Here is an 18,899-nt window from a genome sequence, read left to right as displayed (position 1 = left end):
AAAGGCATAAATGTCAATATCATAAATATTATCCAGCTTTTGGACTACCTCAAGGATATAAAATAAACTTAACCCACATGACCTGTTCGCCAAATGTGCTTAATGAAAAAGATGAAATAGTAGATAGATACCTTCCTTACATAGATCACTCACCCCTTCCTTTCTCAGCTACCCCCGGGACACAACCATTTGGAGGCTGTTGTCTCCATTCACACTTTACCACCCTCCTCTGAGCTCCTGAAGCACTGAATTGTCATTTTCAGTTATGATGATGTGATCATCTGTCCCAAGGAAAATGGGAAAGACTGTACGTGCTTGAATGGGACAGCTGGGTACTGGATACACTGGGGACCTGCATTGGTGGACCCTCAAAGCCAGATAGAAGATTGCAGAGCCACTACCAGTGTGTAAGGAATGTGTTGCAATGGGAACAGTTTAGCTGGTGGGTTCCATAAAGATGGGAACTGTGGAAGGAAGGCCATTTATGGAGAGTGTGATATAACCCCCAGAGGAAGTAATGCGGATGAACTCAAGTGCTGTTGTAAGAAAGGTGGCATTTTGAAATAGATTTGGTCTGATGGTTGGAAGGTCAGATTGGCAAGATTTTGAGCCTGATATCCTGGGAAGTGGTGGAGCTATTGGAAGATGGAGATTCTGAGAAGTGAGCTGCTTTGGAGCATATGAATCCAGTTGAGATGATGGCAATTCATAGCAGTGGAAATAACCAGTAAATAGCTAGAAATCCGAGGCTTAGAAAAGATATTGCTATTGTTCATATGGAGTTGATAATTGAAGTCATGAGAACAGTCTACCAAGGAATTAACATTTTTAGAAATTCAGAGCCTTGGAAATAAAGGCTCACATCCTGAATTTCAAATTATTTATTCATGTTAAAGCTCTGTTCACAGGCTTCCATTCTCTCACACACTGGAGCCCTAGTGCGGGGCTTATTCAGAGTAGCCAAGTCAGAGCAGAGTCTTGGGGAAGGAGGAGACCACTTTGCTCAGAGGGTAGAATCTGGAGGCCAGCTGAGAGAAAACTAGCCATAGAACAACTGGAGTGTTGTGGCAATGTATTTGGAATACATTTCATAAATGTACTCAACTATTGTCTCCCAGCCCATATCCTCTTCTCTTACATTGTGGGTTTAATGCTCCTGCAATTGAGAGATGAGGTCCATGTTCCCTCCCTCTGAATTAGGCACTATAGTGGAAGTGACACTGACTTGTGAAGCTAGGTCATAAAAGGCTATACAGCTTCTGCCTAGTTCTCTTGGGACACTCACCTTTAGAGCTACAAGCCAACAATGGAAGAAGTCTGAGGCCACTTGGATAGACTATGTGGATGGGCCACATATAGGTGTCCTGGCCAACAGCTAGAGGTCCCAACCTATACCAGTATCACCTGCTAAACATGTGAGTGAAGATGCCTCCAAAGTGATTCCTGTCTCCAGCATCAAGTCATCCCTAGCCTTTGAGTTGTCTGAGCTGAGGCGGCAGACATCATGGAACAGACAAGCTGTCCCTGTACCTTTCTCAATTCCTGATCCACAGAATCCACAAACATTATAAAATCACAGTTTAAGCTACTTATTTTGAATAGTTTGTTTTGTAGAAATAGATGATTAGAACATATACCTACAATTTTAGCAAGAACTTTTTGGATCTATCTGAATTTAATCCAACTTTACTTCCTAAAGGGGACACAGAGACCTAGAGAGACCTAGGGGCAGAAGAGCACTGACAGCCTGCCTACTAACCTAGAGCTGTTCCCATTACATGGACTTGAAAAGGTGCCTTGGAGGGGGCAAGGCCTGTCCTGTCATGGGTCATGTGGCTTTTTCCCTTGTGGCAAGGATGTATGTTTTTTCCCAACTTTTTGAAAAATTTGAAACATCTAGAAAAGTGGAAAGAATAGTATAATAAACACCAATACCTACCACCTTTTAAAAATTAACATATTACCATATATACTTTATATATGTGTGTATATTTTTCTGAATGCTTAATATTAAACTTCAGACATTATATACTTCATTATATAACTACAGTATCCATTATCATTTCTGATATTTCATGCTTAGTCAGATGTTCCGCAGTTGTCCCCAAAATGTTTTATAGATGTTTTTTCAAGCCAGAATCCAGTCAAGTTTCACACATTGGATTTGATTGTCTCTGATCTGTTTTAAGTCCAAAACACAGTTCCCTGTGTTTCTTTCCCTCCTCCTCCTTCCCTTCCTCCTCCTCCTCCTCCCCTCCCCCCCTCCTCCCCCCCTCCCCCCCTCCTCCTCCTTCTTCTTCTTTCTTTTTTTTTTAATGACATTGATTTTTTTGAGGAGACTAAATTATATGTCCCACATTCTGGATTTTTCTGATGGTGTCTATTGTCCCATTATCTCCTTTACTGCAAAGTGGAAGTTAAGTTTAAAGGCTTGACTATCTTTGAATTAAACATTTTTGGCAAGAATAGCTCATAGCTGATGCTGTGTATATCACAGTCCTCTATTAGAGAAATTAAGTTCAATCCACTGGTTAAGGTAGTGAGCAGGGGTGCTTTTAAATTCAAACATGAGCTACAAGAATGCTTTTATCCCAGTTGCTGTTCACCTATATTCTCGAACTTCTGGTATGCAAGCCTCTCGAAATGAAAAAGTTAATGGAACTGAACAAGTATTTCAGCTTCACTCAAAACACACGCAAACTGGGGCACTTGGGTGGCTCATTTGCTCAGGTCATGATCTCGCGGTTTGTCAGTTTGAGCCCCATGTCTGTGCTGACAGAGAGCCTGCTTCAGATCCTCTGTCCGTCTCCCTCCCTCTCTTTCTCTCTCTCTCTCTCTCTCATGCATGCACAAAAATAAACGTTTAAAAACTCCTTAAAAAAATACACAAAAACAACAAAAAGTGATAGTATCAGTCTTAGTGGGTAACAGCATAAAAATAACTGTTGGAGATCTTATTTGTTGAACTCAAATACATCTCTGCTCAGAGAAACTTGAGTGTCAAAAGAAGAGGAGATATAATGAGGGGAGATAACATGTTGGGAATAAAGGTCTCTCCTCTCCCCAAGAGCAGGAAGGAAAATTTGGAGTATCTTATTCACAGATCTACCTAGTCTGGCTTTTGCTAACTTATTTATTTATAAAACCAAATATGAGAGGTTTTATTCAAACTGTTCCCTAAAAGGTTCTAGAGTGTTACGTGTGCCCTAATGAAACTTAATTTAAAAAATTAGGTAATACCTATGCATGGAACTGGAGGATTTTGAAGAGAAAGAATTTCAACCTCCTCAGCCATTCAGTTCCCTATTCTGCAACTAATGTCATCAATTTCTTCCCCTGCCTTCAAGAGACAGAAATATTTATTTAAAAAAAAAAATTTTTTTTTTCTAATTTTTTTTTTCAATGTTTATTTATTTTTGGGACAGAGAGAGACAGAGCATGAACGGGGTAGGGGCAGAGAGAGAGGGAGACACAGAATCCGAAACAGGCTCCAGGCTCTGAGCCATCAGCCCAGAGCCTGACGCGGGGCTCGAACTCACGGACCGCGAGATCGTGACCTGGCTGAAGTCGGACGCTTAACCGACTGCGCCACCCAGGCGCCCCTAAAAAAATTTTTTTAACATTTATTTATTTTTGAGAGACAAAAAGAGACAGAGCATGAGCAGGGGAGGGGAGGGGGAGAGAGGAGGAGGCACAGAATCCGAACCAGTCTCCAGGCTCTGAGCTATTCATTAGCACAGAGCCCGATATGGGGCTCGAACTCACGAAGTGCGAGACCATGACCTGTGCTAAAGTCTGACACTCAACCGACTGAGCCACCCAGGTGCCCCAAGAAATATTTACTTTAAAAAGAATAAGAGGGGCGCCTGGGTGGCGCAGTCGGTTAAGTGTCCGACTTCAGCCAGGTCACGATCTCGCGGTCCGTGAGTTCGAGCCCCGCGTCGGGCTCTGGGCTGATGGTTCAGAGCCTGGAGCCTGTTTCCGATTCTGTGTCTCCCTCTCTCTCTGCCCCTCCCCCGTTCATGCTCTGTCTCTCTCTGTCCCAAAAATAAATAAACGTTGAAAAAAAATTTTTTTTTTAAAAATAAAAATAAAAAAAGAATAAGAAATCTTGCGTATACCAAATTTTACCATGAAGCCTACCACCGTTTAGCGTTCTGCTTCTGCAGCTCACAATCTAACTGGGGAGAGAAATTAACTTCGTAGAGTCGCAAATGGTTACGCGCAATGGTAGCGTGAAGGAAACTGCAGTGTCAGGAGCCCGTGCCGGGCTGCTGAAATACACGGGGAGTCAGGGCCGGGTGGAGGCAGAGCGGTCAACAGGGCTCTGGGCCCGAGCGACCACTGGACGCCAATTCCCGTGACCGCCACGAGGTCGGAGCCGACCACCTCCATAACTCCTGGTCCTTTTTTTCACCCATCCTCCGCACGACCCGAAATGGCAGGCGTCGGGAGAAGCCTCCCAGCTACTACAGCTTCGAGGGATCACGCGCCAGGCAGCAGCCGGAAGAGGCAAAGCTGTCAGGGCTCCACACCTCGCAGCCCGGCTCCCAGGGGACCCCGAGCGCAGGCGCCCCCTAGTGACGTCAGGAGGCGCAACTCCCGCGATGCTTCGCGCCGCGCCTGAGACAGAACGCGCGCCCCGCCGTCCGACCTCTCGGGCCTTCGTGTGGCCCCGTTTACCAGAGGGGTGATTCGAAACAGGTCACGTCACTCGCTCCGGAGCACAGCGGGCGGCGACAGACTGCCACGTGGACTTCAAAACCCGATTTTCCTTTCATCTTCCCAGGTGTGGGTGATGATGCGGCCCTGGGCCATGGGTGGCCGCGGGGCATGGCCAGGCTGTGGAAGTGGTTTCCACCGCCGCCAGAGGAGGCTTTGGTGTCCCTCGACGGTTCCATCCCTGACTTTGTGCCGGAACTCCCTAACCTGTGAATCCTTCCCTGCTTGGTTGCTGGACAAGTGGACACATTGCAAAAGAAAGAACTGTTTGCGAAAGCTGATGCCCAGAAAGCCCAGGGTAGAGGTCGGGGCTGTAGGCTGAACATTGCGTATAAAGCAGCCCAGGGCCCTGGCAGCTGTATCGGAGTCTCCTCTTCCTTACAAGAACGCCAGAAGTTTGGGTTAAATGGTTTCTAAAAGACCAAATTCTCATTCTGTGCAGTTGTGAAAATGACACAGCAGGGGCCGGCATGATCTGGACAAACCCAGCAGAGTTGTTTCCCTTGTTCTGTGGTCAGTGACCCCACACTTCTCCCAGTGATTGAATAGGCACCCCTAGAGTTATGCAAATGGAACATATCAGTCACTGCCCCAAATTCCTTCTGTCCCTTTGTAATCCCTTCTCTGCAACCATGGTCACTTTGATTGGTTCTGTTATGCAATTTCTACAGTTGTATGTAAATGATATACAATATCCACTTTCTGGCTTTTTCAGCATAATTATTTTTGAGATTCATATTGTATCAATAATTCCTTTTTATTATTGGATAGCATTTTACTGTATGGATATATTTATTTTAACGTTTATTTATTTTTTTTGATAGAACATAAGTGGGGTCAGGGCAGAGAGAGAGGGAGACACAGAATCCGAAGCAGGCTCCAGGCTCTGAGCTGTCAGCACAGAGCCTGATGCGGGGTTCGAACCCACAAACCATGAGATCATGACCTGAGCTGAAGTTGGACACTTACCCGACTGAGCCACCCAGGCACCCCTGGATATATTTATTTTATATCTATTATTTGTTTACCCAGTCATCTGTTGATGGACATTTGGGTTGTTTCCAGTTTGGGGCTGTTGCAAACAAAGCTATGTAAAAATCTCTGTGTGGACATACGCACTCATTTTTCTTGTCTCCATATGGCTGGGTGGTTTTAATTCGCATTTCCCATATATTTTGAAGGTAGAGTTTGAGGGTAGAGCCAATAGGATTTGCAAATGAATCAGATAAGTAATTTGAGAGAAGAGTCAAAAATGACTTCAACTCTGGCCAGTCCCTGAGTACTTTTTAATATTTCTTCTCCCTGGCATGCACTGGCTGCTCCCTCTGCCTGAAGTGCTATTCCCCACATTAGCTACCTTGCAAATTCCTAAACCACCAAGGTCTGAAGAGCCTTCAGTGACCCTTTTGGGTGGCACCCACAGCCCCTGAAGTTTATCTTCACCCTTACAGTTCACTTATCTGTTTACTCATTGTCTATCCTATTAGCTGATGAGTTTCTGGAGAGTATGGATGGTTAGATTACCTCACAATGACTAGCCCCTGCCTGCAGCCCAGTCTCAATCATTTCAGTGTATTTTCACAAACAGTATCCATTATATTTACATTTCAAATTATGGGTGCTTTATGTCAAGCTACGAGCCCTCTAGCAGTATGATTATGGCAACTTTTCTAACTTGAATATTTTGCCTTTTTTTTTTTCCTGGAACTCACAGATAGGTGCTTTACAAATAGTTACTCATAAAATCTCAATCTTTTGAGAAGTGAGTGGGAAAATTTTTCTGTAGAGGTCAGATTCCTTGCAGCAGGTAATTGAATTGCTTTCCCTGCATTGGGGAATCCACCCTGTTGTAGTAACTGTGCCATTTCCAGTCCTGGTGCTGGCGTCTCAGGTCTGTCTTCACCCTTCACCACTTACCTGCTACCATGACTGTCCTCTACACTGAGACCCTTGAGCGTGGGGCAAAAGTATGTGAAAAACTTGCCTTTGTTTCAAAATCTCTTGATGTCCCATATCTTACTAAATACAATTCAGACTCTAGCGTGGCACGTCCTCTCAGTTTTGGTCTATGCCTTACTAACCCTCTAGTCCAAATATTAGTGTTATATTTCATTCATTCAATTAAAAAAAGTGTAAAATCCCTTCTGTGAGTACCTACTAGGAGCCAAACATTATGGTAGAGATCTGAAGCTAAAAATGTGAATGTGGAACTGTCCGGGCTCTTGAGAGAACAATGAAATTGTGGGCGCAGGAAGTATGAAAAGAGAATGATGTTAAGGAAGGTGTTCTGTAGGTGGAGAGGAAGCCAGGCAGAAGCGCCATGTGATCCTACTTATCATTTACCTGTCTTCAATCTGTTTGTTTTGTGTCCAGCCTGGTGCTGGGCCCCGAGCATTTAATAAGTAGATTTCATTCTGTGTTCCCAAGACCGAGGCAGGCCCTGAGTTTGGAGCCTGGGGTGGGGAATATTGTGGAATAACCAAATGACTGCAGCTTCCCTGTCCAAGATGGGCATGTCCAGGAAAGTTTTCCCAGACAGCAGTGTGTAATCAATCCTGGCCCCAGGGACCACTCCCAGGTGTGGCTGTACTCAGTATACTTGGAGTCCTGTCTCCAGAGGGTATCTGTTGATATGATGGTAACTGGAGAAAACACAGTCATGGAGATTACCAGATACCATCCCGCACCAGGGTGATCTCTCTGCTCCCTGACTCACTGCACTGACCCTAGGCTTCTTAGGCTCTAGTGTATTGGTCAGGTCAGCCCCAGTTCCAGGTTCCGCGTGGGCTCTCCAGCTGCTCCCTGTCTCTTGCCTTGGACAAATACCTTGCCTGAGCTGCCAGGTTCTGTCTTTCTCCTGAAATACAACTAGTAATCGTGTGAGAACGTGTGCAAAGCAGCTTCCTGGACTTCAAAGAACAGGCATGAGGGCAGCTGAAGAGTCATCATCATCATCACCATCATCATCATCACCATCACAATAACAATAACAAAAACTAAAAGTAAAGTAATATTTACTAAGGGCCAAGGATTATTCTCAGTGGTTTATACATATTAATTTGTTTAGTCCTACAACCTTCCTACAAAGTAGGTACCGGTGTGGTGATTAAAAGTGTAGACTCTAGGGACGCCTGGGTGGCTCAGTGGGTTAAGTGTTTGACTCTTTGTTTTGGCTCAGGTCACAATCTTGCAATTCTGTGGGACTGAGCTCCGGGTTGGGCTCTGCACTGGCAGTGAGGCATCTGCTTGGGATTCTCTGTCTCCCTCTCTCTCTCCCTCTCCTGCTTTCTCTCTCTCTCTCTCAAAATAAATACATAAACATTGAAAAAAAAAAGAGCATAGACTCTAGACTAGATAACCCAAGTTTGAATCCCTGCTTTGCCATTTACCAATAGTATGGGGGTGAGGGGGACAGCCGTGTTTCAGTTTCCCCATCTGCCAAAAGAGGATCATTCTAATACTATCTCATAGCATTGTTATGAGGATTAAATGAATTAAAATTTATAAAGCATACAGAACAGTGGCTGGCACATTGTAAAAGCTAAGTTTTTGATAAATCTAATTATTACATATGAGAAAACAGGCATAAAGGAGTTAAGTAATTTGCCTAAGATCACACAACTAGTAAATGATGGGGCTGGGAATCAAACCCCAGGAAGTCTGGCTTCAGAGCCTGCACTCTTAAATATCATTCGCTAGCAATGAAGAGGGGATGTCCGCATGAATTACTTTATGAAGGAAGTGGGTGGGGGAAGACCTGAATTAATTGATGTGGAAGCTTCTGGTACTTAAGATGTCAGTGTTCCTTCTGCTGTGGTAAATGAAGTTTGCAGCAGCTGGCTAGTTTGGCCTCAGGTGCCCAGTAAGGTGGCCTTTTCCTCAGATTTCAGGAAGAGGAATCTGAGACATAGCAGGAGCTAAGAGCTGGGGTTCAGCCAGATTTCCCCAGTCTCCCGTCGCATAGTTCATTTACCTTGCTCTCAGCATTCCTCCCAGGGAGCCCGGTGTGACCGTGCCTCTTGGGAGGTACTTGGCATAAATGGCAACTTAAAATGGAAAATCCTTGCTAAGCCTCTAGTAGTTTAAGCACTTGAACAATTCTAGGCCCTGGGGATACTGCGGTGAATTGAGAGGCCACTTGGACCTCAGCGTGCCCATAGTTCGGAGGGAAAAATGCACTAGTCGATGAGCAGATGGTGGGCAGGGAACCCAAAGCATAGATTGGAATTCGGTGCGAGTCGCGGGAAGTGTTCCCGGCCAGACAATGGCCCCACGCAAAGGCAAAAGGCCAGGAGGCTAGCTAGTTTCCTTTGGCTAGGGGCAGGGTGGTGATTTGGCAGAATCCTATAAACCTGATTAGGGAATATTTTACCCTGAGGGAGGGGAGAGAGGTTTTCTGTTCCGGAGAGGAAAGATCGATTTTGCATTTTAGGAAGCTTACTCAGACTGCCGGGAGTTGGACCGAGCGAGAGCCATGGAATTCGAGGCTGGAGAGGCAGCAGGGAGACAGTTCGAAGGCACAGACCCTGCCTAGGTAGGGGTGAGGGGACGGAGGAGCGCCTTGGGAGTAGCGCTTAGGGTTTTGCACAGGCTGTTTCCCTGGCCTGACTCTCCCATCCTTATGCCTCACTACCTTTCCTCAGTCTCCTGGATGGGCAACTCCTGGGCCGCCCAGGACCCACCACATTTGGCCGGGGTCCGGCCTCAGTCAAATGGCGGCCGGTTCAGGACCGCAAATCCCAAGACCCGCGGCACTCAAACCCGGCCTTCCCAGCCCCACCCCGACGCTCGCGGGACACTCCCCGACCCGCGCTCCGGGCCTTGGGGCTTCAGAGCCCTGGGAGGGTGCGGCGCTCGCCTGTCCGCAGGCCCCGCCCCTGTGCCCGCCCCTCCGGTTCCACCCCCGCGCAGCCCTCAGACTCCGCCCCGCGCACGCCGCCCGCCCGCGCGCCAGGCCCGGGCGGCGCCGACGCGCTTGGCGGGAGATAGAAAAGTGCTTCTGTGCGCGCCGGCGGCGGCCGAAGTGCCTGCGAGCGGCGGCGGGACCTGCGTACAGGCTGAAGGCTCCCAGCACGGCCCGGGGGCCCGGAGCGGCCCGAACAGCCGCGCCTGACCCCGGCCCGGCTCCCGCTCCGGGCTCAGCCGGCGGGCGGGCGAGCGCGGCGCGGCCCGGGCCGGGGGGATGTCTCGGCGGACGCGCGGGTGAGCGGAGCCGGGCGGCAGAGGGCTCCCCCCACCTTCCCTTCCACCCCGACTCTTGCCCCCACCCCCCACCCTCGCCGTGGCCCCTCCGGGCGGGGCGGGGCTTCCCCGGGAATTGCCGCGTACCCGGTAGCCCGAGGCAGGGGGGCCCGCGGGAAGCCGGGGGGCTCTTGGGGGCCCCTCGCTCTGCTCCCCGGGCGTGCTGGGCCTCGGAGCCGGGGCGGGCGGGGCTCCTGGGACCCGGGCCAAGCCCTGCATGATGTCATTTTGTCTCCCGCCTAATTGCGGGGTGGGGGTGGGACGGCGGTGTCAGCTGCTAGGGCCTTTATCGGGGAGGGAGGCGACCCCTGGGGTGGGAATGTGTTTCTCCCTCCAAGTCGCAGAGAGGGGGAAGCCCAAGCCTGGAGGACTTTTGGTTCAAGCCTATTTGGATTCGTTTCTGGCAGAGGGCGTTTCTTAACATTAGGGGAAGTACAGAGCACCCCCAACTCTCTCCGGCCTGAGAAGGGGGCTGGGGGGAGGGGACTCTTGTGTGTCCCCCACTCCCGCCCGTCCCAACCTGGGTGTCGAGCTGGAGCTCGGTTTAGTTTCAGAGATCTGTGCTCCTTTTCCACATGAGGAGTTTGGAGCAGCTGGGGTAGAAGGTGAGGGGAAGAGAGACCGATGCGTATCAAGACCGCTCTGGGGCCAAGCAGGAACTGCGTCTCCATTTTACTTATTCCCCCAGAGAATAAGTGGCAGCGTGGGGCCTGGAACCTCGTGTGTGGGTTCCAGGTCTCTGTCTATACCTGTGTGCCTGGGGCCTGACTTCTGGGCTTTTCATCAGTCTGGGAAGTCTGAGGACAAAGGGGACCTGCCTGCCCTGTTCCCTCCCTGGAATGGCGCAGCCCCCTTGACCTTAACCCCCTCTTCCCATGGTGTTTGCCCCCCCCCCCCCCCCCCCCCGAGGAGGGTGTAGACTTGAGAAACACTCACTGCTGGCCTTCCCCAGAGTTCCTCTCAGCGAGGAAGCCTCTGATCTCTGGGCAGTGGTGAGGGTGCCGGCACGGGTTCTGTCTCCCTCAGGCCACCATTTCCCAGGGCAGCTCCAGTTCCCAGGAGTTTTCTGGTCAGGCACCTGTGGGACCCTGTCCTGATAGGTGGTGCTGGAAATGTTACTCCAGGGAATGACCGAAGCCCCAGAAAACCCCCAGGTCCTCTGCCACTGCTCCCTTAGGGCTCAGTGGAGGACTCCTGTCCCATGTGAGGGGTGATTTCTGCGTCCTGGCACCCCACAGCCCCTCAGCTCGATTCTTGGCCTATTGATGTAACTCTCCTCTGCACCAGTGCCCCCACTTCCTGCTCAGCTTCTGACTCACCTGGCCTGGAGCAGAGCCCAGAACATCGAAGGGCATAGAAAGGGTGTGTTGGACCTACAGGTGGTTGCCACCACCGGCTTGGTGTCTGCTTTTTCAGCTGGCATTGCAGGGTGAGGGCTTGAAGATGCAGGTGTGCAGTCTGGCTCTGTGGACTTGGCAAGTGGCATAATCCCTATCAGCCTTGATTTCCACATCTGTTAAATGGAGATACTGGGAATGCTAGTGAAGTAGTCGGTTAGCTTCATGTTGATGATAGAAGCAAATTTTGTATACTATCTCACAGAATTCTCCCAGCTGAGTTGCTTGTTCCCATTAAAGTATTGGAGCACCAGGGAGTGTCCACACGTTTCATCCTTGAGGGAACATTTACTGAGCTGCTATTAGAAGCTGGGTGCTGGAGAACCAAAGATGGTTTCTGTTAGAAGTCTGGATGCAATTGATTTTAAAGGCAGCTTTATTCTGTTAGTATCTTGTGGAGTTTTTGCCTCCTACTTTGTGTTGGAGGAAGACACCATAAATGGGGTCAGGGAAGACTGGACAGGGCTCAATTCTAGCTCCTTCTGTGACTGATGTATTCCTGGGTTTAGACATTGTCCATTCCTTCTTTTTCTACTTTGAAAATATTTACTTTAACATTTCTTGTCAACGAGTAGACTTCATGTTTAGTTATTAATTCGAGGACCTGGTCATTCCCTTAGCAAACATTTCTTAAGGTCTTTGGTGGCAACCCCCAAAGGGAGTCTCATTCTGAGGCAAGAGGATTTCCAGGGTGTGGGAGCACAAGAGTGACTCTAGGAAGATGCTGAGCTCTTCCTAGAAGGGGAAAGAAGATGGACATGCAAGGAAGTCCTTGTCCTTTTGGAACAAGGCTTGTGCTGTCTTGCTTGTTTGGAAATGGCTTTTCCCACCTACAGACACCTGACTTAGGAATGTGCCTAACAGATGACCTGAGGCAGTCCCACTGACCGGAGTTGGGAGCTTACTAACCTTACCCTGCCTTCACCCCCAGCACCAACATTCCTGGAGGTGGATAGTGTGATTTCCACTTTTGTAATCATTAAACCAGATAAATATGAAGACTTTGGAGGAACTTGAAAAACTGCCTCTTAGAACATAAGAACATCCAGAAGTCCAGGCTGCTTGTACTTTGATTTTCTTTTCCATAAACCATGCCTGTGTGTAGGCAAGGATTGGAAAATGGACATAGTCACTGAGGATATGTATTTAAAATGTTATTCTCAGGGGCGCCTGGGTGGCGCAGTCGGTTAAGCGTCCGACTTCAGCCAGGTCACGATCTCGCGGTCCGTGGGTTTGAGCCCCGCATCGGGCTCTGGGCTGATGGCTCAGAGCCTGGAGCCTGTTTCCGATTCTGTGTCTCCCTCTCTCTCTGCCCCTCCCCCGTTCATGCTCTGTCTCTCTCTGTCCCAAAAATAAATAAAAAAAACGTTGAGAAAAAAAAAAATTAAAATGTTATTCTCAGATAACCAATATTTCTTGAAATCCTGGTACTTGGTGATTACATATATCATCAAATTTAATCCTTAAAATAATCCATAAAATTTTAAAAAGTTCTGTCCAAAAGAAAATATTAAAAAATTTTTTTTAATGTTTAATGTTTAAAATTTTTTTTGAATGTTTATTTAGTTTTGAGAGAGAGGAGACAGAGCATGAGCGGGGGAGGGGCAGAGAGAGAGGGAGGCACAGAATCCGAAGCAGGCTCCAGGCTCTGAGCTGTCAGCACAGAGCCCCATGCGGGGCTCGAACTCACGAACCATGAGATCATGACCCAAGCCAAAGCCGGACACTCAACCGACTGAGCCACCCAGGCACCCCAAATGTATATTTTTGAGAGAGGGAGACACGGAGTGCGAGCAGGGGAGGGACAGAGAGAGAGGGAGACACAGAATCCGAAGCAGGTTCCAGGCTCTGAGCTGTAAGCACAGCGCCCTACGTGGGGCTCGAACTCACAAACTGTGAGATCATGACTTGAGCTGAAGTCGGACACTTAACCGACTGAGCCACCCAGGTGCTGCTGTGCAAAAGAAAATATTAAATGGGTGTCTGGTTTCAAATATTATAATATTCTTGGTGAAATCTTTTTTTCTTGAAGCTTTTTAAATCATTAGGGTGTTTGTGAAAATAGAAAAATAAAGAAGAAAATAAAAATTGCCCATAACCCTAATTCATTAAAGAATTAAAAAAAGAGGAGGCGGACATATCAAAAGTAGAGCCTAAAAGGCTGCCTCCCCCAAGCCTTTACCTAGAGATCACTGCCCATCCATCACACAGCAGTGTGACACATGGCCTTGACCCTTAGCTTGCTCTCCCTGCAGCGAGGAGCTGGATGAGCTGCACTACCAGGATACAGATTCAGACGTGCCAGAGCAGAGGGACAGCAAGTGCAAGGTCAAATGGACCCACGAGGAGGTGAGTGACACTGAGGGACATTTTAGGGAGGGAGGCTGATGGCAGCTGAGGGGCTGGTCAGAGAACTGAGCCTGGGGTATGTCTGCCTGATGCCCCGTTGGGTATGATGAAGAGCTGGCGGAAGAGGTGGAGGGGTCCTCTGGTTCTCCACAATGCCTCTTCTCAGCACTCCACCTGGAGGACTCTCAGGAGAATGTGTCTCAGACCTCAGGGCCAGCAGTTGCTGTTCTTTCTCTTGGAAGCCGGCCTGTTCTGCATCATGGGCGTTAATTGTGCTTCTTGTCCTTTAACTGCTAAATCTGCAACCTCCTGTTTACTATTTTTGAAAATTGTCTTCAGACATCCAGCTCTGAATTGATTCTCTTTTTAGTTAATCAGCTTCCCAGAAGTGTAATTTATATATAATCGAATGCACCTTTTAATGGTGAATAGTTCAGTTCTGACAAGTATGTATAAGTAAGTAAGTACTTACTTACATAAGTAAGCACCACCTCCATTATCCCTGGCTCCAGGGATATCTTCCTGGATATCTGGAGCTCCAGGTCCATCTTCCCTGGCTCCAGGCAATGGCTAATGTGATGTCTCTTAGGTTGAGTTGTTTTGCCTGTTCTTGAATGTCCTATAAGTGAAATCATAAGGCTGTATTCTTTTCTATCTGGCTTCTTTTGCTTAACAAAATAGTTGCTTGATTCAGCAATTTTTTCGTTTTTGTTACTGAATAGCATTCCACTGTATGGGTCTACCACAATATGTTTCACTTGTTGATGGGCATTTGGTCTGGTTCCAGTTTTTGGCTATTGTGGATAGAGCTCCTGGGAGGATTCTTGCCTAAATCTTTTTTGAGGATTGTATTTTCATTTCTTTAGGGGAGATAACTTAAGTATGGTCCTGGGGTAGATATAGGTTTAGTTTCATAGAAACTGCCAGACCTTTTCTAAGGTCTAGTCTCCTGTTCCATCCTAGACTCCTGCTGGCCTTATCTTTTTATTCTGCTTCCTTTTTCCTAGGTATGTTTAATTTAGGGCTCCCCACTCCCCCCCAGCTTTGTGTATGAGTTGTAAAACCTTTTAAAATCATGTTTCTTCAGAGGAGCGCTAAGCCAGCCTTTTCTGTTCATCCCACTGTGGGTCAGGAGCTATATTCAGCTCTTGTAGGCCTAGAAGAACAAATGAATTGGGGCCCCCAGCCCAGAACCGCTCTCTGCTTGACGTGGAGAGAGAAGACTGCATGGGCCTGTGGATGTGCTTTGGTGATCCCTGGTGCTGGCAGGATCAGTGTGTGCTCATCGTTGTATCTCTCCTTCCCGTGCTAAGGCTCCTAGCACGTATGAGGGGTAATTGTTGAAATACCTTTAGGAGAGGTTAATGTTGCCCGAAGAGCTCAGGGAAAGTTTCATGGATAAGGATTTGGAAATCAAGTCAGGGAAGAGTACAAAGCGATGGGTATGTAAGAATAGGAAATGGGCTATAGGTGGAGAAAGGCAAGAAGAGGGGCCCTGGTTTGGCTAAAGGGAAGAGTCCTTGAATGGAATGGATTGAATGGATGAAAGATAAGGACGAAAAGATTGACTGAGGCCAAATCCTGAAAGGCCTTGAATGTCAGGCTCAGTGTGTAGGATTGTTGAGCTAGCAGGGTGGAGCCATTGAAGGTTTTTAAAGCAGAGGAGTGACCTGAACATAGCTGGGCTTAAGGGGAACTAATCTGTGTGTAGGATGGATAAGAGATTGGGGGGCAATCTGGGGCCTGGAGACTGGTGCCCAGCTGTGGAGACACTGGGACAGTAGGATGGAAGTGATAGCGGGAGGAGGTCCCTGGATCCGGGAGGAGATGGAGGTGAAACAGCAAAGTGTCCTTGCCAGTTGTCAGGACAGCAGTGCTAGAGATGGATATGAGGACATGGAAAGAAGGGGAGTGTTGGCCTGACCAGGCTGGGTGGCAGAGGAGGGCAGGGTGTTTGGGGCTGGCTCAGCTACAGGATTTTTGGGGACTTTGCCCAGGTGGTGCTGGATTGCACTTGAGGATCTGGATTTCTGTAGTGGCTTTTTTTTTCTGTCCAGGAGTATGTGTGTGTTAAACATGGAACGTTAACTTTATCATCATAGCCATTTTTAAGTATACAGGTCAGTAGTGTTAAATATATTCCCATTGTGCAACAGATCTTTAGAACTTCTTTATCTTGCAAAATTGAATTTCTTCTTTTTTTTTTTTTTTTAATTTTTTTAATGTTTTTATTTGTTTTTGAAGGAGAGAGAGAGAGAGATAGAGCATGAGCAGGGAGGAGCAGAGAGAGAGGGAGACGCAGAATCAGAAGCAGGCTCCAGGCTCTAAGCTGTCAGCACAGAGCCTGATGCGGGGCTCGAATCCACAAACTGTGAGATCATGACCTGAGCCGAAGCCAGACGCTCAACCGACTGAGCCACCCAGGCGCCCCGCAAAATTGAATTTCTATACCTATTGAACACAAATTCCTTTCACCCTTTCCCCAACTCTTGGCAACCATTTTTCTACTTTTTGTTTCTATGATTTTGACTTATTTTATTTCCTTAAAATATTTATTTATTTAAGTGATCTCTATACCCAGTGTGGGGCTTGAACTTACGACCCTGATATCAAGAATTGCATGGTCCTCCAACTGATCCAGCTAGGCACCCCAGTTTTGATTACTTTAAATATATATTTTTTTAGTGTTTATTTATTTTTGAGAGAGAGAGAGAGAGAGAGAGAGAGGGAGGGAGGGATCAGGGGAGGGGCAGAGAGAGAGAGAGAGGGAGACACCGAATCTGAAGCAGGCTTCAGGCTCTGAGCTGTCAGCACAGAGCCTGACACGGGGCTCGAACCTGCAAGCTGTGAGATCTTGCCCTGAGCCGAAGTTGGACGCTTAAGCGACTGAGCCACCCAGGTGCCCCAAGAATTGATTACTTTAGATACTTCATATGAGTGGAATCATATAGTATTTGTCCTTTTCTGACTGGCTTATTTCACCTGTGTCCTCCTCGTTCATCTCTGTTGTAGCTTCTAACAGAATTTCCTTATGTTTTAAGGTTGAATAACATTCCACTGTATGGATATACACCATATTTTCCTTTTTTTGTTTTAAATTTTTTTTTTTTAACATTTATTCATTTTTGAGAATGAGAGAGACAGAGCATGAGTGGGGGAGGGGCAGAGAGAGAGGGAGACATAGAATCCAAAGCAGGCTCCAGGCTCTGAGAGTCAGCACAGGGCTGGACACAGGGCTCGAACTCACCGACTGCGAGATCATGACCTGAGCTGAAGTTGTACACTCAGCCTACTGAGCCATCCAGGCTCTCCTACACCATATTTTCTTTATACATATGTGTATAAAATACAAAAAATAATTTGAGGAATACTTTCCATACTGAACTGCAACCATTTAAGGTACAATTCAGTGAATTTCAACAGATGTATTACTGTGAAACTGCCTGCACCATCACATTATAGGACATTTCCATTAACTTCTAAACATTCCTTGCTCCCCTCTGATCTCAGACAACCACTGACTACCTTTAGATTAGTTGACATTTTCCAAAATGTCATATGCATAGAATCATGCGGTGTGTACTCTCTTATATCTGGCTTTTCTCATGCATCATCATGATCCTGAGATTTCATGTTGTTGGGAGAGTCAGTAGTGTATTTTCAGGAGACTATTTTAACATCTACTGTCTGCCTTCTAACTACCTGTGGTTCTGCCCAAGATTCCCCATCTCTAGTGCTGCATTGCTGTCATCTCTGGCCTGGGGGCCTCTAATGGCCTCCCTTCCTTCCTTCTGCCCTCTTATAACCCCTTTCCCTGAAGCTGCCGAGGTAAACTTCATAATAAGCACATCAGACTGCTCAAATACATCAGTGGCTTTGTGTGACACAGAGGCTCAAATCGATCTCGTGTGGGTCCGGCCCCTGTTGTGCCCCCCAGAATCATTTTGCATGCCCCTCTCACTTGCTTCCTGCATCCCAGCTGCATTAGACTTCCTTTGAGCCTGTCCCTTGGTCTCCCTCAAAAGGCAGTCACCCCATACCTGTCCATTGGCCCCGAGCCAGCCACAGGGTGGCTTTACTTTTGTTTGTGAGAGCCTTTGATTAGCTCCCTCTGGACTGTAATTCCCACAAGGTCAGGCAGCTCCGTTGCTGCCTGTTGCTGTGTCTGTATACCTGGCACAGCATTGGCACTCCCTACGTGACTGGCCTTTGGGCTCCCTCCATCATGAACGGCTGCTTTCTGCACGTGTACAAGCTGAGCCTTCTCTTTCTGGCGTTGGCAGGATGAGCAGCTGAGGACCCTGGTAAGGCAGTTCGGACAACAAGACTGGAAGTTCCTGGCCAGCCACTTTCCTGTGAGTGCAGCCCCTTGGTGGCCCCCTCTGTCAGAGATAAGGGTTCTGGGTGACCAGACAGTGTACCTGGGACAGACTTTCTGTCAAGGAGAAGAGGGTATTTCTTACCAAGCTACCCCTGCTCCCCCTGTAAAATAAAACAAGCTTTCTAGACCCTTTCTTCCCAAGCCAGAATTTGAGAGCCCCTGTCATAAGCATCTCCACACAGCAGCCTTTGCAGGCCCGATGGTCTTTAGGCTCTCTGTGGTCTGCAGTATGTGACCAGTGGCACATTTGCATTTCTTCATTCAAGAAGTGCAAAGTCTCAACAGTGAGACTGAAACTGAAGGGAAGTGATACTTTCGTCAGGCTTCCTGGCGAGCATCTCCCCCCGCAACAGCTAGAACCTCCTGGGGATGCGGGTCCCCCATATCCCCACCCCTAAGACTGCAGGTGTCATAGGCAGGGGATGTGGCAGGAGCTACTGTGTGGCTTATTTCCTGAGTTACTTGGCAGCTCACGGACCAAGTCAGCAGACCCTTTCTACCCCAGTCCTCGCCTTCCCTACTTCCATGAGGTCTAAAACCTTTAGGGGACTAATGCTTTCTCAGAAGCAAAACCCCTGGCATATACCACCAGCTTCTATAGGAATTTATGGCTCATGATGGCAGCCTCCTTGTGTTGGGGGATGGGAGGTAACTTTGTACAGGGAAACCCTGTGTGTGGCATGGGGGAGTGCAGTGAATGGTGGGTGAAGGGAACAAGACAGAACCTGTCTGAGGTAGGCATGGTCCCTTAAACCCAGTGCTCAGCCAGGGTCCAAGGCTGCTGTCCTAGGAACCCTCACAGGTTCCTG

General features: G+C 47.9%; 1 protein-coding gene across 2 annotated transcripts in view; it reads left to right on the top strand.

Moving 5' to 3' along the window:
- The first annotated feature begins 9,639 nt into the window (after window positions 1-9,639).
- MYBL2 (MYB proto-oncogene like 2) overlaps window positions 9,640-18,899 on the top strand; it is a 36,779-nt gene continuing 27,519 nt past the window's right edge. Inside the window, exons 1-3 of one of the 2 annotated variants that reach the window (XM_045444535.1) lie at window positions 9,640-9,924; window positions 13,616-13,709; window positions 17,993-18,064. In XM_045444535.1, the coding sequence (XP_045300491.1) occupies window positions 9,905-9,924; window positions 13,616-13,709; window positions 17,993-18,064 (186 nt within the window). In that variant the 5' untranslated portion in view covers window positions 9,640-9,904. The remainder of the gene's footprint in view (window positions 9,925-13,615; window positions 13,710-17,992; window positions 18,065-18,899) is intronic. The other variant, XM_045444536.1, reaches the window with a different exon arrangement.

Source organism: Leopardus geoffroyi, chromosome A3 (assembly GCF_018350155.1).
Source record: "Leopardus geoffroyi isolate Oge1 chromosome A3, O.geoffroyi_Oge1_pat1.0, whole genome shotgun sequence".
NCBI lineage: Eukaryota > Metazoa > Chordata > Mammalia > Carnivora > Felidae > Leopardus > Leopardus geoffroyi.
Note: the sequence above shows the minus strand (reverse complement) of the source record. Positions and strands in the feature narration are given on the sequence as shown.